This window comes from Somniosus microcephalus, chromosome 20 (genome assembly GCF_052327205.1).
Source record: "Somniosus microcephalus isolate GS21.2 chromosome 20, FLI_Smic_1.0, whole genome shotgun sequence".
Taxonomy (NCBI): domain Eukaryota; kingdom Metazoa; phylum Chordata; class Chondrichthyes; order Squaliformes; family Somniosidae; genus Somniosus; species Somniosus microcephalus.
In genome coordinates this window covers 70868944-70890337 of record NC_141006.1, presented here as the reverse complement: position 1 = coordinate 70890337, position 21394 = coordinate 70868944, and the positions used below count along the sequence as shown (strand labels likewise).

General features: G+C 48.0%; 1 protein-coding gene across 2 annotated transcripts in view; it reads right to left on the bottom strand.

Annotated features, from left to right (window-relative positions):
- The window catches only part of dcdc2b (doublecortin domain containing 2B), an 84654-nt gene extending 64715 nt beyond the window's left edge, over positions 1 to 19939 (bottom strand). For both annotated transcript variants that reach the window (XR_015072951.1, XM_085962961.1), the window contains exon 1: positions 19579 to 19939. Coding sequence is in view for 1 of the 2 variants with exons in the window: in XM_085962961.1 (XP_085819087.1) it covers positions 19579 to 19856 (278 nt within the window). In the remaining variant the exon portion in view is untranslated. The remainder of the gene's footprint in view (positions 1 to 19578) is intronic.
- Positions 19940 to 21394: the final 1455 nt, after the last annotated feature.

Genomic DNA, 21394 nt, shown 5'->3' with positions numbered 1-21394 from the left:
TGGTGCTCCTGGTGCTCATCATGCTGTTCCTGGTTCTGCTGCTGCCGCCTCTGCTGCTGGAGATCCTCTAATGGCAAGAATGGAAGGAAAAAAAGGCATCCCATGCTTCTCGTAGATGCCTCCGCTGAGGAAGCGCTGAGTGAGGGTGGCGAGAGGGGCTTCCCAGGAGATCACATTGGAGAAGTGTGTGAGGCTCCAACCTTCCACAGCTGCGCCTAAGCCTTGAAGAAGTCATAGAGTCATAGAGTAATACAGCACGGATAGAGGCCCTTCGGCCCATCGTGTCCGCGCCGGCCATCAAGCCCTGTCTAATCTAATCCCATATTCCAGCATTTGGCCCGTAGCCTTGTATGCTATGGCATTTCAAGTGCACATCCAAATGCTTCTTAAATGTTGTGAGGGTTTCTGCCTCCACAACCCTTTCAGGCAGTGAGTTCCAGACTCCAACCATCCTCTAGCCCCAAGCCTTCAGCAACAAGGTCCTTGAACATACAAATGCTGTCCCTTTAAATCGCAGCTTTTCCGAATGACCTGCAGCTGACAGCAAGCAAGCCGGCAAGCTTCACGCCAGGTTTCATCAGCAAGGTTCCCCACAGGCGTGTTCGATGTGGGGAAAGCCCCAAAATCGCAACGGCCCCTGAAAATCGACTTAAACAAGGTAATAATTGCTCATTAATGTTCCAACGGCCAGTCCCGCCAACGGCGGGCGGGACTGAAGCGGGTCGGAGAGAAACGGCGGTCCGAAAGTCGGACGGGGTGGGGAATCAGGCGGGGGGGGGGGGTCGCGACCCGCTTTTTTGGCGATTTTTGGTCCCCGGCCGCCTGAAAAGTTGCCCGACGGCTGGCAGAAAATCGGGGCCATAGTCTCAGATAAGGGGTTGGCCTTTTAAGACTGAGATGAGGAGGAATTTCTTCACTCAGAGGGTTGTGAATCTTTGGAATTCTCTGCCCCAAAGGGTTGTGGATTCTGAGTCGTTGAGTATATTCAAGGCTGAGATCGATAGATTTTTGGACACTGGGGGAATCAAGGGATATGGAGATCAGGCGGGAAAGGTGTGTTGAGGTCAATGATCAGCCATGATCTTATAGAAACATAGAAACATAGAAACATCGAAGATAGGAGCAGGAGTCGGCCATTCGGCCCCTCGAGCCTGCTCCGCCATTCAATGCGATCATGGCTGATCATCCAAATTCAGTACCCGGTCCCTGCTTTCTCCCCATACACCTTGATCCCTTTAGCCTGAAGAAATATATCCAACTCCTTCTTGAATATATTTAATGTATTGGCCTCTACTGCCTTGTGTGGTAGAGAATTCCACAAGTTCACCACTCTCTGGGTGAAGAAATTCCTCCTCATTTCTGTCCTAAATGGCCTACCCCTTATCCTTAGACTGTGATCCCTGGTTCTGGACTCCCCAACCATCGGGAACATCCTTCCTGCATTTATTGAATGGCGGAGCAGGCTCGAGGGGCCGTATGGCCGACTCATGCTCCTAGTTCTTATGTTGTTATGTTCTTGGAGAGCGAGGACTTGCTTACTTGTTGACCTTAGTAGTGAGTACGATAAGGAGTATTGGGAACGAGCTTAAATTGTAATACCTGGCTGTCACAAATACTAATATATGGCCTAGTGATGCAATGCAGCCATTGTCCTTTCAGAGTGTAAAAGGCATAACTCAGAAGCAGTTTAACCACAAGTAAGCTATTAAAACCTTTACTGCGATTACTTGGAATATTCCATCTCTTAATATAATTATTTATTCCGGGGAAGATGTTCAGACTGCATTTTAAATTGCTTTCAGTAGATAGAATGGTTATGATATTTTTACACATTTATAATATTGCTTTGATTGTCACTGATGTGAAATATAATTTTCAGGGAGCGAGAACACTAAAGTGTCGACTGTATGTAAAGAATAGATTCTACTTGATATGTTACATTTGAGAAATCCCAATACACAGTCATGCTACTGTATCTAGACTGGGATAAAGTACATCGGCTAGAAATTCATTATAGCCCAGGAATGGGCGGTATTGTAGGAATGTCTAGTTCCTATCAAGAGATTGAGGTCGACTCAGGCGATCAAACAAACGATGTTTAATGTGAAACTAATTGAGTTTAACAAACGGATGCAAGAAAACTACGAATGCAGGTCTAGTCAGTTCTGAAGCTCCACGAGGACTGCTTGGACGGTCCCGTGGCTGGCGTCATGACGTCATCACGTTTTTCCCACCGATGGGGGATCACGTGATGAACGGCGTGACGTCATCGCGTTTGCCTGCGCTCTTAAAGGGACTGTGCTCTGTACATGCAAACAGTATATACAAAGATACAGACTCAGGCTGTAGTTAACATATTGTTAAAGGGAATTATATACATTTGATCGGAGTCCCTTAGTGGCTCCGCCACATGCGCCCCCCCCCCAGAATTGTCTTTAACAGAAAAAGTGAAACGGCGAGGAGGCCTGACAAGCCTGTCAGAGCGACTTCTGTACAGTTGGAGTGGAAGCTGCTGGACGGTGGGTGGGCTGGCGGGCGGTTGCGCTTGATCTGGTACGGCAACTGTGGGCGGTTGGCCACGATTTGGCGGCTGTGCGGTCTCGACCGGGCGGTCAAGGTCCAAGTGTGCCGGCTTCAACCGGTCAACCGAAATGTGGTCCGGTTTACCTCCGATATCCACCGAGAAAGTTTTGTCTCCCAGCTCTAGCACACAGAAAGGACCAGTGTAAGGGGCCTTGAGCGGATCCCGATGAGCGTCATGGCAGATGAACACATATTCGGCCTTCTTCAGCTCTGCTGGGACGTGGGAGCTCTGAAAGCCGTGATGCGACATTGGTACTGGTGCAAAACACCTGGCTGCCTCCTGGTGGCTGATGAGTTGATTGGATGCAGACCATGGCTCTGTTGGAGTCAGAAGGAAATCCCCTGGTACGCATAGCGGCTGGCCATAGACGAGCTCTGCCGAGGATGCGCGAAGATCTTCCTTGGGTGCCGTGCGAAGACCCAACAGGGCCCATGGTAGCCTGTCCACCCACCCAGCGCCTTGGAGGCTGGCCCTCAGTGCGGCTTTGAGCGACCTGTGAAACCGTTCGCACAGGCCGTTCACCTGTGGATGGTAGGCTATGGTGCGATGTAGCTTGATGCTGAGCCCCTGAGCCACTGCGTTCCAGAGCTCAGAGGAAAATTGCGGTCCACGATCAGAAGAGATGTCCGCCGGTACCCCGAAACGGGCGACCCAAGAGGAGATGAATGCCCTGGCTACGTCTGCCGAAGTGGTGGATGACAAGGGAACTGCCTCTGGCCATCTAGTGGTGTGGTCTACCATCGTAAGGATATGTGTAAACCCATGAGAAGGTGGAAGTGGCCCCACCAGGTCCACATTCACGTGATCGAACCATCGCTCCGGAACAGCGAAGGTGGCCAATGGAGCTTTGACGTGACGCTGCACCTTGGCCTTTTGGCAGACCACGCAGGTGTTGGCCCAGTCGCGGACATCCATATGCATGCCCCGCCAAACGAACTTGGACGACATCAGCCTTTGCGAGGCCTTCATGCCAGGGTGTGACAACCCGTGTATGGCGTCAAACACTTTTTGGCACGAGGCGACCGGCACGATAGAGCGAGGATCTCCTACAGAGAGTCACAAAGTAGCGTGGTGCCTGCGGCGTGGAATTTGACGTCGGCCGCTTGGAGGCTAGAGGGGCTGGTTCGGTAAGCTTGCACCTCTGGATCTGAGGCTTGATCCGCAGCCATGAGGGCATAGTTGATGCCGAGCTGGACTGCCTGAACGGTCGCACGGGAGATGCAATCCGCCACCAGGTTGTCTTTACCGGCCACGTGCTGAATATCAGTAGTGAATTCAGAGATAAACGTTAACTGACGCTGTTGTCGGGCTGACCATGGTTCGGCAGTCTTGGCCATAGCGAACGTAAGTGGCACATGGTCTACAAAAGCAGTGAAAGGACGTCCTTCCAGCAAGAACCGGAAATGGCGGATGGCCAGAAAAAGAGCCAGCAACTCCCGGTCGAAGGTACTGTACTTCCGCTCGTTTCGCCGTAGTTGACAGCTGAAGAATGCCAGCGGTTGCCACGTTCCATTTACCCACTGTTCCTGCACTGCGCTGATGGCGTAGTCTGACGCGTCGAAGATGAGGGCGATGGTGGCACTTGGCAGCGGGTGCGCCAGCATGGTCGCGTTGGCGAGGGCGCTTTTTGTGTCAACGAACGCCCGGTCCATGTCGACCGTCCAGCTTACCAGGTCCTTGCCAGACTTGCCCTTGAGGGCCTCGTACAGGGGCTGCATGAGCAGAGCTGTCTTAGGCACGAAGCAGTGGTAAAAATTTACCATCCCGAGGAACTCCTGCAGGGCCTTGATGGTCTGCGGGCGCGGAAATGACGTCACCGCCTCTACCTTTGCTTGCAAAGGCACTGCTCCTTCCGATGTAATGCGATGTCCCAGGAAATCAATGTGGGGCAGACCAAATTGACACTTGGCCGGGTTGAGAATCAGGCCGTGTTGGCTGAGGCGACGAAAGAGGGTGCGTAGGTGCGCGATATGTTCCTCCTTATTTCGACTGGCCACGAGGATGTCGTCTAAATAGACGAAAAGGAACTTGAGGTCCTGCAGCACGGAGTCCATGAGGCGCTGGAAGGCCTGGGCAGCATTCTTCAACCCAAAAGGCATCCTCAGAAATTCAAAAAGGCCGAATGGGGTGATGACTGCGGTCTTCTGCATGTCCTGCGGGTGTACCGGGACCTGGTGGTAGCCTCGGACCAGATCCAACTTGGAAAACACGGTGTTCCCAGCCAAATGGGCAGAGAAGCTGCAGGGAGGGCGGCAACATCTGGCTTTCGCGCCAAACCGCGCGTGGTAGGAGCACAGCCCCGAAGGTTGAGGAGCTGGGGTGGCGTCTGTGGGGGATGGGCGCCTCGTGGCAGCGCAGTACTGCTGCGTCACCGCGAAAATCTTGTCCGCTTTGGCAGCAAGCGCTGCGCAGTCTGAGACTTCGGACCTGGCCAGGGCAGCTTGTATTTGCTTCGGTAACTGACTGAGGAAGAGCTCCCTAAAGAGGAAGCATTCCGGTTCAGAGCCAAGGAGCGTGAGCATTTGGCTCATGAGCTCAGATGGCTTGGAGTCCCCAAGGCCGGGCATAGCGAGCAGTCGGCGGGCGCGCTCCGACTTCGTGAGCCCGAAGACCTGTAATAACCGCACCTTGATTGTTTCATACTTGCAGTCGTCCGGGGGGTTCTCAAGCAGGCTGACGATCCACGACGCGGTGGAGCTGTCGAGTGCGGAGACCACGTAAAAATATCGGGTCTGATCCACAACGATGTTCCGTAATGCAAACTGGGCTTCGACCTGGATGAACCAGGCGGTCGCTTGTTGCTCCCAGAATTGCGGTAGCTTCAATGCAACGGCGTTCGTTTCCATGCTTTGTTCCTTCTGCGAAAACCGTTCGCAAAAGTTGGGGTCACCAATGTAGGAATGTCTAGTTCCTATCAAGAGATTGAGGTCGACTCAGGCGACCAAACAAACGATGTTTAATGTGAAACTAATTGAGTTTAACAAACAGATGCAAGAAAACTACGAATGCAGGTCTAGTCAGTTCTGAAGCTCCACGAGGACTGCTTGGACGGTCCCGTGGCTGGCATCATGACGTCATCACGTTTTTCCTGCCGATGGGGGATCACGTGATGAACGGCGTGATGTCATCGCGTTTGCCTGCGCTCTTAAAGGGACCGCGCTCTGTACATGCAAACAGTATATACAAAGATACAGACTCAGGCTGTAGTTAACATATTGTTAAAGGGAATTATATACATTTGATCGGAGTCCCTTAGTGGCTCCGCCACAGTATCATTAGAAAAGTTGAAGAATTAGCACCAGGCGCCGATGCTTTAGACTGCATGCAAAATTTATTCTCACTGCTCAAAGAAATGATTGGAGTGCGAAATCAAGTCTTAGGGGGAAAAACTCAGTATCGCCCCGTTTGGGGCGCCATTATTGGCCGTGCGCAAAGTTTAGCGCCTGGCGCTAATTATCGCCTCCAACGGCAAACTTGGCTTTTATCGCCCCTGGAGGTGATTGGAGCGCTAAATCAGGCGCTTCACACCTGTCTTAAGGCGCAAAGGCCGAGGAGCGAGGCGCTAACTCAGAGCGCTGGCGAAGCTCATGTGATGTCAGTCAGCAATGGAACACAGACACACTGGCGCCGGCCAGTTCTTAAAGGGGAGTTCTGACGAATGGTCATCGACCTGAAATGTTAACTCTGTTTCTCTCTTCACAGATGCTGCTTGACCTGCTGAGTTTCTCCAGCATTTTCTGTTTTTATCTTAAAGGGGAGGGTTGATTTTGCTCTCCATCCACACCCTGCTCATTGCAGCCTTGAATCTCGGCCTGGAGAGACCTGTACATCAAATCTGCTGGAAAGAACAGTGGAGAGACCCAGGGAAAGAGCTCAGAGTGCAGCCCCCACAGTCTCTTCTAAATCGATACAAGGAAGGGCAAATCAAAATGAACCTGCAAAGTGCTGCTCAATACCCAAAACTCCTTCACACAGCGTTGAATCTCTCCAGAAGTCTCTCTCTCTCTCTCTCTCAGAATGCGTGGTGCAAAAATGTCACCAACAAAAAAAGGCAGGAAGCGGTTGCCTTTAAATAGCGCTCCCCCAGTCTCTTTCTGACTGCAAAACGCTCCCCTCAACCTGTCGTTGCTAGCAGCAGGTGGTAAGGCAGGGGGCACCACTCAATATCCGGTCCGGGGCACTACCGGGGCGTTGCACACTCGACTGACATCATGATCTGCCGGTGCAGGAGATCGTGGCGGTAGTGTTTAACGCCCCCGCAAAATGTCTAGTTAATTTCGTGAGCGGTGCAAACATCGCCGCACCCGGGCGCTAGTTGCTTTGCGCCCCAGTAGCGCCCTCTTAAGGCACTAACAGGAGGCACAAACCAACTGAATTTTTCCCCCTTAAAGCCCAAACCCATTGGCGTTACACTCAAAGTGCTAACCAATATTGCGTGCAGTCTAATCGCAAGTCGTCATTGCCACAGGCTTTTTCCAGTTCTGAAAGGGGAGGTTCATTGATGCTGTAGAACCTCATTCTCGGCATTGCTGCTGTGCAGCTGCCTCAGCAAGCAGCAGCTGGTCAAGGAGAAGGAACCGGAGGACAGAAGCAGCTGTACTCATGGCAGATCCATGCCCCAGGGAGAGAGCCCGCAGATTCTCCAGTGAAGCATTGGAGGCGTTGGTGTTCACTGTGGAGTGACGGAGGGCGGTGCTCTACCTGGCAAGTGGCAGGAGGCTCTCGCCGCAAGTCTTCCACACCACGTGGAGGGAGGTAGCCCAGCAGGTCTCGGGCAGCACTGTGGTCCCCAGGACCCACACACAGTGCAGGAAGAAATTTAACGACTTCACTCAGGTGGTCAGGGTGAGTCAATGCTTTACAAATGCTACATACCACCACCTGAGCCTCAGTCTTCACACACTGCCCAAAGCACCACACCCCCAGCACTCAACCACCAACAATCTCTACCGACCAACACTCACACCCACATCTCACACCTTAAACACAATGACAGCTATTCAACTATGGCAGGCACCTCACCCAGACACATTGCTCCACACTCACTCACACACTTTCTCTTGCAGGCCAAGGTGGCTCACAACAGGAGGGAGCAAGAGCGCACAGGCGGGGGACCAGCCGACACCCAACCACTGTCTGCGCTGGAGAATCGAGTGTTGGAGATTATTGGGTGCCAGGTGGTGGGCACCGTGGCCACCGGCGACATTGACCCCCTTGGGGACAACAATGGTATGTTCATCCCTACTCCTTCTCCTCACATCCCACTTCCCCCTCACCCCACAAGCATTTCACACTTTCCAGCTAATGCATTTCTCCCTTCCTGCCCTCCTCCCCCCACCTTAACCCGACTCTTGTGCCTTTATGATTTCAGATAATCAGCAAGCACCTGAGCACCCTGTCCCTGAGGGCACCGTAGAGAGCGAGGGGGAGAAGAGGAGGAGGAAGAACACATCGCATCACCGCATGTCTTACCCGCAGGCACCAGCTCAGATACTGGCACTTCTCGATCTTTAGAGGCTAGTATAGTAGCGGGATCTGCACAGGGTGATGCACTGGGAATGAGTGGGCTGGAGCAAGGCCAGGGGAAAGGGTAGCTCAGGGGCCAGCTCCCCGGAGGGCAAGTTCGTGCGCGAGTTCTGCTGCACAGGACTCAAAGGAGGACTTCGATGGGGAGGCGTTTAGAAGAAGGGTGACGGGCATGCACACGGAGATGATAGGTGCAATGGCAAAGGTGCCTGAGAGTCTCTTGGCAATTGTAAGGAGCGTGGAGGAATCCGCCACCAACATTGCACAAGGCTCTGTGCACACCATGGAGCCCATCATTTCCAGTCTCCCGCACGGACACTCAGCAGCCTTCCACCAGCCCTGCTGCAGCCACTGGGCCAACATTTTGTAGGTGTACTAGAGTAGGCAAAGGCACAGTAATTCGATTTGATTCACTCCACGTGATATCAAGGAATGGCTGAGCGCACTGGATACAGCAAAGGCTATGGGCCCCGACAACATCCCGGCTGTCGTGCTGAAGACTTGTGCTCCAGAACTAGCGGTGCCTCTAGCCAAGCTGCTCCAGTACAGCTACAACACTGACATCTATTCGACAATGTGGAAAGCTGCCCAAGTATGTCCTGTCCACAAAAAGCAGGACAAATCCAATCCAGCCAATTACCGCCCCATCAGTCTAATCTCAATCATCAGCAAAGTGATGGAAGGTGTCATCGACAGTGCTAACAGGCGGCACTTACTCACCAATAACTTGCTCACTGATGCCCAGTTTGGGTTCCGCCAGGACCACTCGGCTCCAGACCTCATTACAGCCTTGGTCCAAACATGGACAAAGGAGCTGAATTCCAGAGGTGAAGTGAGAGTGACTGCCCTTGACATCAAGGCAGCATTTAACCGAGTGTAGCATCAAGGAGCCCCAGTAAAACTGAAGTCAATGGGAATCAGGGGGGAAACTCGCCACTGGCTGGAGTCATACCTAGCACAAAGGAAGATGGTTGTGGTGGTTGAAGGTCAATCATCACAGCCTCAGGACATCGCTGCAGGAGTTCCTCAGGGCAGTGTCCAAGGCCTAACCATCTTCAGCTGCTTTATCAATGACCTTCCCTCCAACATAAGGTCAGAAATGGGGATGTTTGCTGATGACTGCACAAATGTTCAGTGCCATTCACAACTCCTCAGATAATGAATGCATGCAACAAGACCTGGACGACATTCAGGCTTCGGCTGATAAGTGACAGGTAACATTCACGCCACAGAAGTGCCAGGCAATGACTATCTCCAACAAGCAAGAGTCTAACCACTGCCCCTTGACATTCAACAGCATTACCCTCGCTGAATCCTCCACCATCAACATCCTGGGGGTCACCATTGACCAGAAACTTAACTGGACCAGCCACATAAATACTGTGACAACAAGAGCAGGTCAGAGGCTGGGTATTCTGCAGCGAGTGTCTCACCTCCTGACTCCCTAAAGCTTTTCCACCATCTACAAGGCACAAGTCAGGAGTGTGATGGAATACTCTCCACTTGTCTGGATGAGTGCAATTCCAATAACACTCAAGAAGCTCGACACCATCTAGGACAAAGCAGCCCGCTTGATTGGCACCCCATCCACCACCTTAAACATTCACTCCCTCCACCACCGGCGCACCGTGGCTGAGTGTGTACCATCTACACGATGCACTGCAGCAACTCGCCAAGGCTTCTTCGGCAGCACCTCCCAAACCCACGACCTCTTCCACCTAGAAGGACAAGGGCAGCAGGCGCAGGGGAACATCACAACCTCCAAGTTCGCCTCCAAGTCACACACCATCCTAACTTAGAAGTATATCGCCGATCCTTCATCGTCGCTGGGTCAAAATCCTGGAACTCCCTCCCTAACAGCACTGTGGGAGCACCTTCACCACATGGACTGCAGCGGTTCAAGAAGGTGGCTCACCACCACCTTCTCAAGGGCAATTAGGGATGGACAATAAATGCTGGCCTTGCCAGTGACACCCACATCCCAATAACAAAGTTAAAAAAAACTAGAGGCACTAAGGAATTGTACAAGAGTGAATAGTTAATATTGCTGTTGTAAACATGTGTTCACTGATTATTGATAAATTTATTAATTCAGTTTGGATTCTTTTGTGGTGTATCTTATTTTAGCTTTGCGCTGTGATATGGCCTATGACAGGGATGGAATGATGGGGATGTGGTGAGCAACGGGGATCTGGGGTTTAATTTATTGGAACCGCAGTCTGATGAGACGATCACAGACCACCCTACTGGAAGGCCGATTGAGTGGCTGCCTCCTCCCTCGCTCCTGTTCCTCCTCATCCTCCTTCTCCTGCTCCTCCTCCTGAGGTGGTCCCGCAATCCCTGGTGGCAAGGGCTGGGCCCTCATGATGGCCAAGCTGTGGAGCATGCAGCAGACCACCATGAAATGGGAGGCCCGCTCAGTTGAGTATTGGAGAGTTCCTCCCGAGCGGTCAAGGCAGCGGAACCATTGTTTCAGCAGGCCAATGGTCTGCTCAATGATGTTCCTGGTGGCGACATGGCTTGCGGAGGGGAGTCATGAGCCAGGTGGGGAGCGGATAACCCATGTCCCCAACCAGCCAGCCGTGAGCTTGATGTGGTGGCTGGAAGAGTGCTGGCACACAGATCTGGCGCAGGATGAAAGTATTGTGGCTGCTGCCAGGATAGCGGGCATTCACATTGAGGATTCGCTGTCTGTGGTCGCACAGCAACTGCACATTAAGTGAATGGTAGCCTTTGCGGTTACGGAAGATGTCAGGATTGTTATATGGTGCCCACAAAGCCACGTGGAGCAGTCAATGTCGTCCTGCACCAAGGGGAATCTCGCTATCCTGGCAAAGCCACATGCACGCTCATCCTAGAAACATAGAAACATAGAAGATAGGAGAAGGAGTAGGCCATTCAGCCCCTCGAGCCTGCTCCGCCATTCAATGCGATCATGGCTGATCATCCAAATTCAGTACCCGGTCCCTGCTTTCTTCCCATACCCCTTGATCCCTTTAGCCTTAAGAAATATATCCAACTCCTTCTTGAATATATTTAATGTATTGGCCTCTACTGCCTTCTGTGGTAGAGAATTTCACAGGTTCACCACTCTCTGGGTGAAGAAATTCCTCCTCATTTCTGTCCTAAATGGCCTACCCTTATCCTTAGACTGTGACCCCTGGTCCTGGACTCCCCGACCACCGGGAACATCCTTCCTGCATCTAGTCTGTCCAGTCCTGTCAGAATTTTATAAGTTTCAATGAGATCCCCTCTCATTCTTCGAAACTCCAGCGAGTACAAGCCCAATCGACCCAATCTCTCCTCATACGTCATTCCAGCCACCCCAGGTATCAGCCTGGTGAATCTTTGCTGAACTCCTTCCATGGCAAGAACATCCTTCCCCAGATAAGGCGACCAAAACTGCACACAATACTCAAGATGTGGTCTCACCAAGGCCCTGTACAACTGCAGCAAGACATCCTTGTTCCTGTACTCGAACCCTCTCGCTACAAAGGCCAACATACCATTTGCCTTCTTAACCGGCTGCTGCACCTGCATGCTTACCTTCAGCGACTGGTGCACAAGGACACCCAGGTCTCGTTGCACTTCCCCTTCTCCCAATCTATTGCCATTCAGATAATAATCTGCCTTCCTGTTTTTGCCACCAAAGTGGATAACCTCGCATTTCTCCACGTTATATTGCATCTGCCATGCTTCTCTCTGGTGATGGAGAAGGAAATGTAGTCCCTTCTCCTACTGTAGAGAGTCTCTGTGACCTCCCGGATGCAGTGGTGGACGGCGAACTGCGAGATGTTAGCTATGTCTCCTGTTGCAGACTGGAAGGATCCGCTGGTGAAGAAATTGAGGGTGACCATGACTGCCACAGAGAGAGCTGTGGTCACCCTGGTCTAAGGCTCGAGGTCTGGTTGCAGGAGGTGGCAGAGTTCTATGACCAGCTCCTTGGTGAAGCGGAGCCTTCTAATACACTGCTCCTCACTTAATTGGAGGTAGGAGAAGTGCTCTTGGAATACCCTTGGAGGATAAGGCCTCCTGTTGAGAGCCCTCATGGCCATTCTCCTCCCTCTAGCCACATGCTTCAGTCTATCTCACTGCCTCCGCTCCCTCCACCGTAGATCCTGGAGGGCGAGGTCGACTGCCCCCATTAATGTAACCAACTGTAACGGTTTGATTTTTTAAAGAATAAATGTAGCTACTTTTAGTTCCCACAACACTTCTGATACAAAATAACCTTTAAATTACTGAATTAAACTGTTGCACAATGTGAAGCTGACAAGGAAGCACTGAAACTGCACTAACCTACAGCTGCAACTCATTACTCATGATCCCTTTAAATAACGTCCCTGGAGCCGGCTTCTGGCTGCTTCACGCCAGCTCTCCCTGTCACTGTTTGGTCGAGGCGCTAAGGTAGGTAGCAACATGACTGACGTCATGATCTGCCTGGCGTCGAAGTCCCTGGTGGTACAATGGGGGGGCTGAATTTGTTATGTGACACTGGATTCGCCTCGCCCCGGTGCGACTGCATTAGCGCCCCATTACCGCCATCTGCTGGTGCTAACGGGAGGCGCTAAGGTACCGAATTTCCCCCCCCCCACGGTTTATCAATTTCATTCCAAGCTACTAGTTTGAAATAATGGGGGGAATTATAACCCCCAAAAAACCATGTGGGTTCGGGTCGAGTGGGAGGTTAAAGTGTTAAAAATCTGAATCCTGACCCCAACCCGGTTTTAACAGAAGCAGGACAGGGGATAGGCAGCCATCCCACTCACAGGAGGTAAGTCGCCCACTTAAATATTATAATGAGGCTCTGTACCTCAGATTTAATCTCCATTTTGAATTTAACTTCAGCTGGTCGGGTTTTGCAGGTCTCATGAAATCCGCCAGTTAAAGTAAGGCGAGGACTGCTGAATCCAGGAGGCAAGTACATTGACACATACTGCCTGGATCCAGTGTCCCTACCTAACCCACCCCCAGCGATCGGAGACCCCCCCCACCAGATCTCCGACCCTCCCCAGGAGGCCTCCCCCCCCCACCCCCGCTATGCTCCTCCAGCCCCCCAATCAGCCGCTCCGGCCCCCGATTGGTCCCAACCCCCCCGCTCCTCCGGCCCTCCCTGTGCTCCTCCAGCGGCACCCCCCCCTCCCGACCACCCCCCAGCCCTCACGCGATTCCTCCCTCCCTTCTCGTCTTTGCGGTATAGCAATTGGCTGCTGCGTTTCCTACATTACAACAGTGACTACACTGTAAAGCGCTTTGGGATGTCCTGAGGTCATGAAATGTCTTTCTTTTCTTTCAATAGAATGACTGTTCGTTCATTGATGTAACTAGGACTTATTAGGGAATCGACTAGGCACCTGTATATTGCACAGACTACCTCTCAATTACAAGTGGGAGCTTGTTAACTAAATTATTAATCAAGGATAATCGTAGGCTAATGGAGCACAAATTTTTATTTTGAAACATGAAAGGATAGAATGGTTTTTGCTGGAAGGTATATGTGCCGCATTTTGTTAGTAAAATAAAGGGGAAAGTGAGTGGCGGGGAGCTAGATACTCTGCTCTACTCTACTCCACCTTACACTTGTTAAAGTTTCACAGTTACAACCGCTTTCACTGTGCATAATAATGAGATCAGACACACACAGAAGCATCACATTTGCAAAATCACAACAAGGATACAAAGGTTAAACTGTCTTCATTAAAAGTATTTGGCAAAGTTTTTTTTCTTTGATTGGCAGAGGAGCTGCCCAAGAATAGTTGTATACAATTTGTGTCAAAATGATTTAGATATAATGTAAATGTAGCTATAGCACCTTATCACATTCTCAGGATATCGAAAAGTACTTTACAACCAATGAATTACTTTTGAAGTGCAGTCACTGTTGTTACGTTCACAAACATGGTGACCAGGTAAGGTCCCACAAACAGAAAATTAGATAAATGACCAGTTAATCTGTTTTTGGTAAAAAGAAAACAAAGAAAGACTTGCATTTAAATAACACATTTCACGACCACCAGGCATCCCAAAGCACATCACAGCCAATGAAGTTCTTTTGAAGTGGAGTCACTGTTGCAATGTGGGAAACGCGGCAGCCAACTTGTGCACAGCAAGCTCCCACAAACAGCAATGTGATAATGACTAGATAATCTGTTTAAGTATTGTTGATTGTGGGATAAATATTGGCCCAGGACACTGGGGAGAACTCCCCTGCTCTTCTTCAAAATAGTGCCGTGGGATCTTTTACATCCACCTGAGGGAGCAGACGGGGCCTCGGTTTAACACCTCATCCAAAAGACAGCACCTCCGACAGTGCAGCACTCCCTCAGCACTGCAGTGGAGTGTCCGCCTAGATTTTTGTGCTCAAGTCTCTGGAGTGAGACTTGAACTCACAACCTTCTGACCCAGAGGCGAGCGCGCTGAACCACGGCTGACACGACTACATTTATGATATATTCACAGTCCAACCTGTGCAATCATGCTCAATACATATTAAATGTCACTGCGACAGCAGTTGTTATTTTAACTGGTTACCAGAGGATGAAACTCCAAAATACTTTATTAACTTTTACCATCTTGGGTTTCATAACCAAACTTTGATTATAAGGGTAGAAATTCTGATGGGATAACTAACGCCAGCATAAAAATAGCATACACTTAAATGTGGTATGTGTGTATTAAGTGTTGGTAACTGAACTTTGCCAATCAGAATTTAGCATAAGAACATAAGACGTAGGAGCAGGAGTCGGCCATTCGGCCCTCCAGCCTGCTCCGCCATTCAATAAAATCATGGCTGATCTGATCTTGACCTCAACTCCACTTCCCTGCCCGCTCCCCATAACCCTTGACTCCCTTACTGTTCAAAAATCTGTCTATCTCCACCTTAAATGTATTCAATGACCCAGCCTCCACAGCTCTCTGGGGCAGAGAATTCCACAGATTCACGACCCTCTGAGAAGAAATTCCTCCTCATCTCAGTTTTAAATGGGTGACCCCTTATTCTGAAACTATGCCCCCTAGTTATAGATTCACCCATGAGAGGAAACATCCTCTCTGCATCTACCCTGTCGAGCCCCCTCAGTATCTTATATGTTTGAATAAGATCCCCTCTCATTCTTCTAAACTCCAATGAGTATAGGCCCAACCTGCTCAACCTTTCTTCATAAGACAACCTCTTCATCTCAGGAATCAACCTTGTGAACCTTCTCTGAACTGCCTCCAATGCAAGTCTATCCTTCCTTAAATAAGGAGACCAAAACTGTACGTAGTACTCCAGGTGTGGTCTCACCAATACCCTGTACAGTTGTAACAGGACTTCCTTACTTTTATACTCCATCCCTCTTGCAATAAAGGCCAAAAAAATTCTACTTTACCATGTTGTTTTTAATCATGATACAAAGCTGCTTTTGATAGCCGTGGTCCCTTAGATATCCCTAGAGCTAAACCATAATTTGACATAATCTATCACACAAATTGAATATTCTGAATTCCTCGCCCCAGAAACAGTTCTAATTAATCACAGTTTCATTACCTTTCTGTGACACTGATATTTGCTGGGTAAATTTGATTGATCCTTGATCCTCCAGGTCTTTGCTGATTAGTCGCGGTACCACACAGGTTCACTCAGCCACTTAACTGTTTGTTAACAAACTGTACTGCCACCTAAACTTATGGACCGGGCAATCTGGTAAAATAGTGGAGGCAAATTTAAATTACTTTTAATTACCCCGGTGTCCTGGCCAATATTTATCCCTCAATCAACATCACTAAAACAGATGATCTGGTCATTATCACATTGCTGTTTGTGGGAGCTTGCTGTGCGCAATTGGCTGTCACGTTTCCTACATTACAACAGTGACTACACTTCAAAAATACTTCATTGGCTGTAAAGCGCTTTGGGATGTCCGGTGGTTGTGATAGGCGTTGTATAAATGCAAATTCTTTATACAAAAATTGAAAATAAAATATTGATTTATTATACTATTATTGATCAAAATGTAATTAACAAATAAACTGCTTCTCATAAAGTGTTTTTTCTTACATATTTGTTCTCAACACTTCTGATTCATTACAAATTATAATTAAAATAGGACAAAGAAGAAACATTAAACTGATACATTTATATTTCAAAAGGTGTTTGATAAAGTTCCACATGTGAGGCTTTTAAAGGCAATGTTGACACCTAGAATTAAAGAAAAGTTTTCTAACTGGACGGTATAGCATCTTGGCAATAGAAAGCAGGAGTGAAATATGCAAGACTTTCTGTGGGAGACAATTAATGATTGAAGCGCGGCAGCGATCTGTTCTGTGTCCTTTCCTATTTACACTATCCATAAATGATACGGTGGAGGGAACTTTTAATGATGATATATTACAAACGAGCTGATAGCACCACACCAGGAGGTAAGGTGATTACTATGAAGAAGGTTGAAAGCACTCAAAAGGAATCTAGACAAATTTATCAGATGGGTTAAGGAATAGAAGATGGATTTATATTTGAACGATATAAAGTTATACACATTGAAACAGGAAACATAAAACATTAATAATGTGCATCAATGGACGAAGGTAGAAAATAAATGTCTGGATGTGATTATCTACTATTCTTTGAATATTCTCTCCAATCATCATGAGGATGCTGTCTATTGAAAGCAATTGAATTGACAGCCCAGTAGGCCACTTCTAATTCCATGGCCCAGAAATTCGGGTCGGGGGCTTCCCGCGGGTGCAAGCCCCCGACCTGCACTTACCTACCGCGCCGGCTGTTGAGCTGTGGGCCCGCGTGGGATTCCGATCCTGGGCCTCCTCCAACTGCTGGTGCGCAGTGCTTGCATATCCCAAGGGCGCAGTTAGTTCGATGCGTCCCCTGGGATCACGTGGGCCATGGAGTGCCAATGGTAGCAGGGAATGCTTCATTCATAAGTTTGACAGGAAGACCTGTCAAACCTATAAATACTATAAGCCCCAAAACATCACTAAAGCTTCAAATAATTTTTTTTTTAAATCACATTTTTAAAATAACTATAAATTACATGAAATAACTATTTTAAACAATAATTTAAATTTTTGGGAAAAAAATTACATTTTCTAACGGGGCTAAAAATAAACTTACCTTTCTTTAAAGTATTTAAAAATAATAAACCTGTGGAAAAAATGTTTTCATTTTAATTAATTCACCACTTACCTTGTAAAAAGCAGGCCTTGCGCCTGCTTTTTAAAATGTAACTCCTGGAGACTTACCCTCCCGGGAAAACCTGCAAAAAAAACGTAAGTTCGATGCGCACGCGCTGCCTCTCCTGCGCACGCATTCCACCTCTGAACCCCTTCTTTCAGGGGAACGGAAGTGCCGGTTTCCCGCGCATGCGCAGTGCATGCATGAAACCGGCACTTCCATTGGGCTTACGGGTGAGTAACCCATGCGTACTCACCCGTGGAGACCCGAATTTCTGGGCCCTTATCTTTTATGTTTCTATGTATTTATTTTTCTTTGCAGTATTTTGGTGGAAAGAAAAATAAACTGTTCCACAAGAAAACATGACATGGAATGAAGCTGGATGCAATGTCGTCTGGGAGGGTGACATGAAGCATTTTTCTCTTTTCACTACTTACAGCAAAATCACAAGATTTTCTTTTTTTTATATATATATGTTTACAATTTCTTTACAAATACAGAACACAGGACATCTTCCCCAGTGCATAAAATAAGCATTTTCTTCGTACGATTTACAACTAAATTTCAAGTCACCAATCGGAAGTAAAAACCATGGCCCGGATATTGCGGTCAGTGGCGAAGGAACGGCACTCGCTGACAACTGCCCACAGGCTTTTCGCGGGCTTGTCGGTGGAGATCTCCACGAATCCGGCGTCTTTTCTAGCACGGCGCCTTCTACAGGTGGTCTGTGGCGCGTGTGAACAGGGAAAGCAACAGCGTGGCTCTTCCACCAATCAGATTGAAGAATCCTCGCTGAGACACGCAAGTGTCCAAACCAGGAAGTATAAAGCAGGAATTATAAATTACATTTAAAAGATGTAGAGAAAGTGAAATAAAGATTGAGAAATACAGATGGGATTAAGAGAGAGAGATAAAAGAGACAGACAGAAAAATTAAAATAAATTTATTCAGATTTACCCTGCAACAACGGCGAGCACTGGTAGCCTCACCATTATCATTACACAATATCTGGGCCAATGTGCAGATAGAATTTAAAAGAATTGCACTAAATTGGAATAAAATGTCTATATCCTTGACTTTCATAGACTGCCACAATAGATTTCACACGAATAGTTCAAGATCAACTTTGTGTCTAATTTCTTTTTTCTTATTTCCCATTTAATATCTATTTTTCCCCCTTTTTCAGTCTCGCTTCACCACCCAACTTTCCTTGCCTGAGGGGGCACACATGCAGCATCACTGACTTTTTGGTAGTGACTGCACCTTAGTTGCATGCCGAGGGACCACAACCTAATTTATTGTTTTCAATGTAGTTCCATCCCGATAAATTCAGATCGAAGTGTTAATCAGCTTTTCCATGGTCATTCTTACCAGGACTCTGCTACACAACCAATCCGCTGATTCTGGAGCATAAAACATTTCTAACCTTTTATTATTCCAAGGATTCAAACTATTCACTAAAGAAATGGGAATTGGACAATACAGCTGGCACACTACATTACAACAGCGACTGCACATTTTAGAATGTTCTTGCTTAATTTTTTTTAACATTTCTGTTGTATTTTAAGTCATGGTTTCTAACATTTAATGTTTGCCCTCTTGTGTCTCAACCAGAAACTTGGGGGCTTCAAGACTCATCTATGGACTATCCCTTGGATGGGACGCCCTAGACAGTGATAATGCATAACATAGCATACAATCACACGGCTTTAACTGAATGCAGGAGGGCACCATTGCCAAGGCCCAATGTAAACAAGAATCTCAATATAACTTGACTCCTAAGATTAAACTGCTTCAAATAAGCAATAGTGAAAAAAATTGTACATTAATGCTGAAAAATTATGTGTATAAAATTATGAGGGGCCTAGATAAAGTGGATAGGAAGAACCTATTTCCCTTAGCAGAGAGGTCAATAACTAGGGGACATGGATTTAAAGTAATTGGGCGGAGGATTAGAGGGGAGTTGAGGAGAAATTTCTTCACCCAGAGGGTGGTGGGGGTCTGGAACTCACTGCCTGAAAGGTTGGTAGAGGCAGAAACCCTCATCACATTTAAAAAGTACTTGGATATGCACTTGAAGTGCCGTAACCTATGGGGCTACGGACCAAGAGCTGGAAAGTGGGATTAGGCTGGAGAGATCTTTTTCAGCCGGCAGACACGATGGCCCGAATGGCCTCCTTCTGTGCCGTAAACTTCTACGATTCTATGAAAAAAAAGCACCAAGTTTCTCAAACTCTGAAAAAAAACACCAACTTTAGTTCATGTATAGATTGAGCCAGAATAGCATAAACGCACTTACTCTATTTTCTTAAACTTCTCAAATCCTGTAGCCACATAATGACGTCCATTCTGTAGATCATTCAACTCACGGACCTGGTGCCCCCCTTGGGGTGTGTAAATGTTTCTCACAGCCACGGAAGCATGGATGTTATTTGTTACTTCATTTAAAAAAGTCTCAAAAGTTAGAATTTGCCTCTGGTTGACCACAAGCTTTCTTCCAGTGAAGAAAGGGTCTCCGTTCTTAAAGACTACCACATTCTTTGCCTGAGTGGCAACAGAAACGCCCGTTGAGGCCATAATCCTTAACTTAAGGACCAGCACTTTTTTCCCATTATCGCCCACTTCAACTGCTACTGAAGTTATTGAGTGTCGTGCGTGAGTGATTGTGCTCTGCAAAGCTACCTTGGTTTCCATGGCGCTGTTTTCATCAATGGTTGCTTTGTGTGTAGTGCTGCCAGTCGCACAGCAGCTCCAGTCAATAAGATAAATTTACACCTATTGTTTGGCTACAAGCTGCTAAATCAGAGAGTGCCCCTTGCTCTGAGTCATACTCATTGCCAAGCAGGGATATTAAAGGGGGGGGGCTGGGGTTATACCCCATTGCTAGCGTTCCCTACGTCGACAGCATTCAGTTCCAATGCCTGCCCCAAAGTGAATGCATTCTCTTTCGATTTATATTCTGGGCCGTTCACTTTCACTGTGTGCGCTGGTACAACACGAATAAGTGCTGAGTTTTAAGTTTGCGTTGGAATGCACATGAGAAAATTCACAGCCGGAATTTATATTAGATCGTCATTATCTGGCGTTGTTCTGTTAATGGCACCCAACTGATACGATAGTGGTCCGGCATCCTCAGGTGATCTGAGAAAGGGATGGAGCTTTGTTGTTGCAGGCTTCCAAGAGGATGGTTGCCATGGAGATATGGGGTAGAGGATCTTGGGGTTGTTGGTGATCAAACCAAACAAATTATCTCACATGACAGTTCTGTTTGGTTGAGTGTCAGATTACGGATTGTCTGTCTAATTTTATTCAAAGCTTGCTGTTGGGAAAATAAGAGCTGTAGACATCGAAATATAGTCAAATCCCTCTCTCTCTTTGGAGTATGAGCAGAATGTAACAGCCCCCAGACCTTGCATTCTGCTGATATCAAGATGTTTCGTTCATATAACAAGTAAGCTGTCGAGAGACTACATGGGGCATACTCTTTACAAAAAGGTTACTGTCACAAATTTTCCATTTGTCTGATAATATACTGCTTTTGGTTTCTACAACAAAATACAATTCATCCAAAACTAGGTCATGGTAAATATGGAAATGAACTAAGCGTTATAAGCCTCATTAAGAACCTGTACTGGGATTAACAGGCTACACTGTTGTACCGCAGCGCCTCCTGTATTTATTTTAGAAATATATTAATGTATTCTCTCAGCCAATTGGATTACAGAATTTAAATTTTTTAGCTGAAATGTCCTGCCCTTTAAAGGTGAAGGAGATCGTTGCGAGGGAGTGAAAGACTTCAGGGGATCATTTTAACTTAATCTGCCCAGGGGGAATGGAGTGAGTTCCGGTCAGATGGCTGTTTTACATCCCATCCGATTTACAGTCTGTTTCCAGGGTAACGGTGAGCAGGGTATAAAACAGGCGTAGGACCAACGTTCCCTTTAAGCCGCGTGGCCACACAGCGCTCTGCAGCTCCCGCGCAGCTGTCTAACCGGCTTTTAAATAGGAAAAACTGCGCAAGCACGGTATTTTGAATGGGCCGCACAGCCCCTTAAAGGGGCCGCGCATCAAAAAAAAAATTAAAGGGAACATTGCATAGGACCTGAATTCGCTCC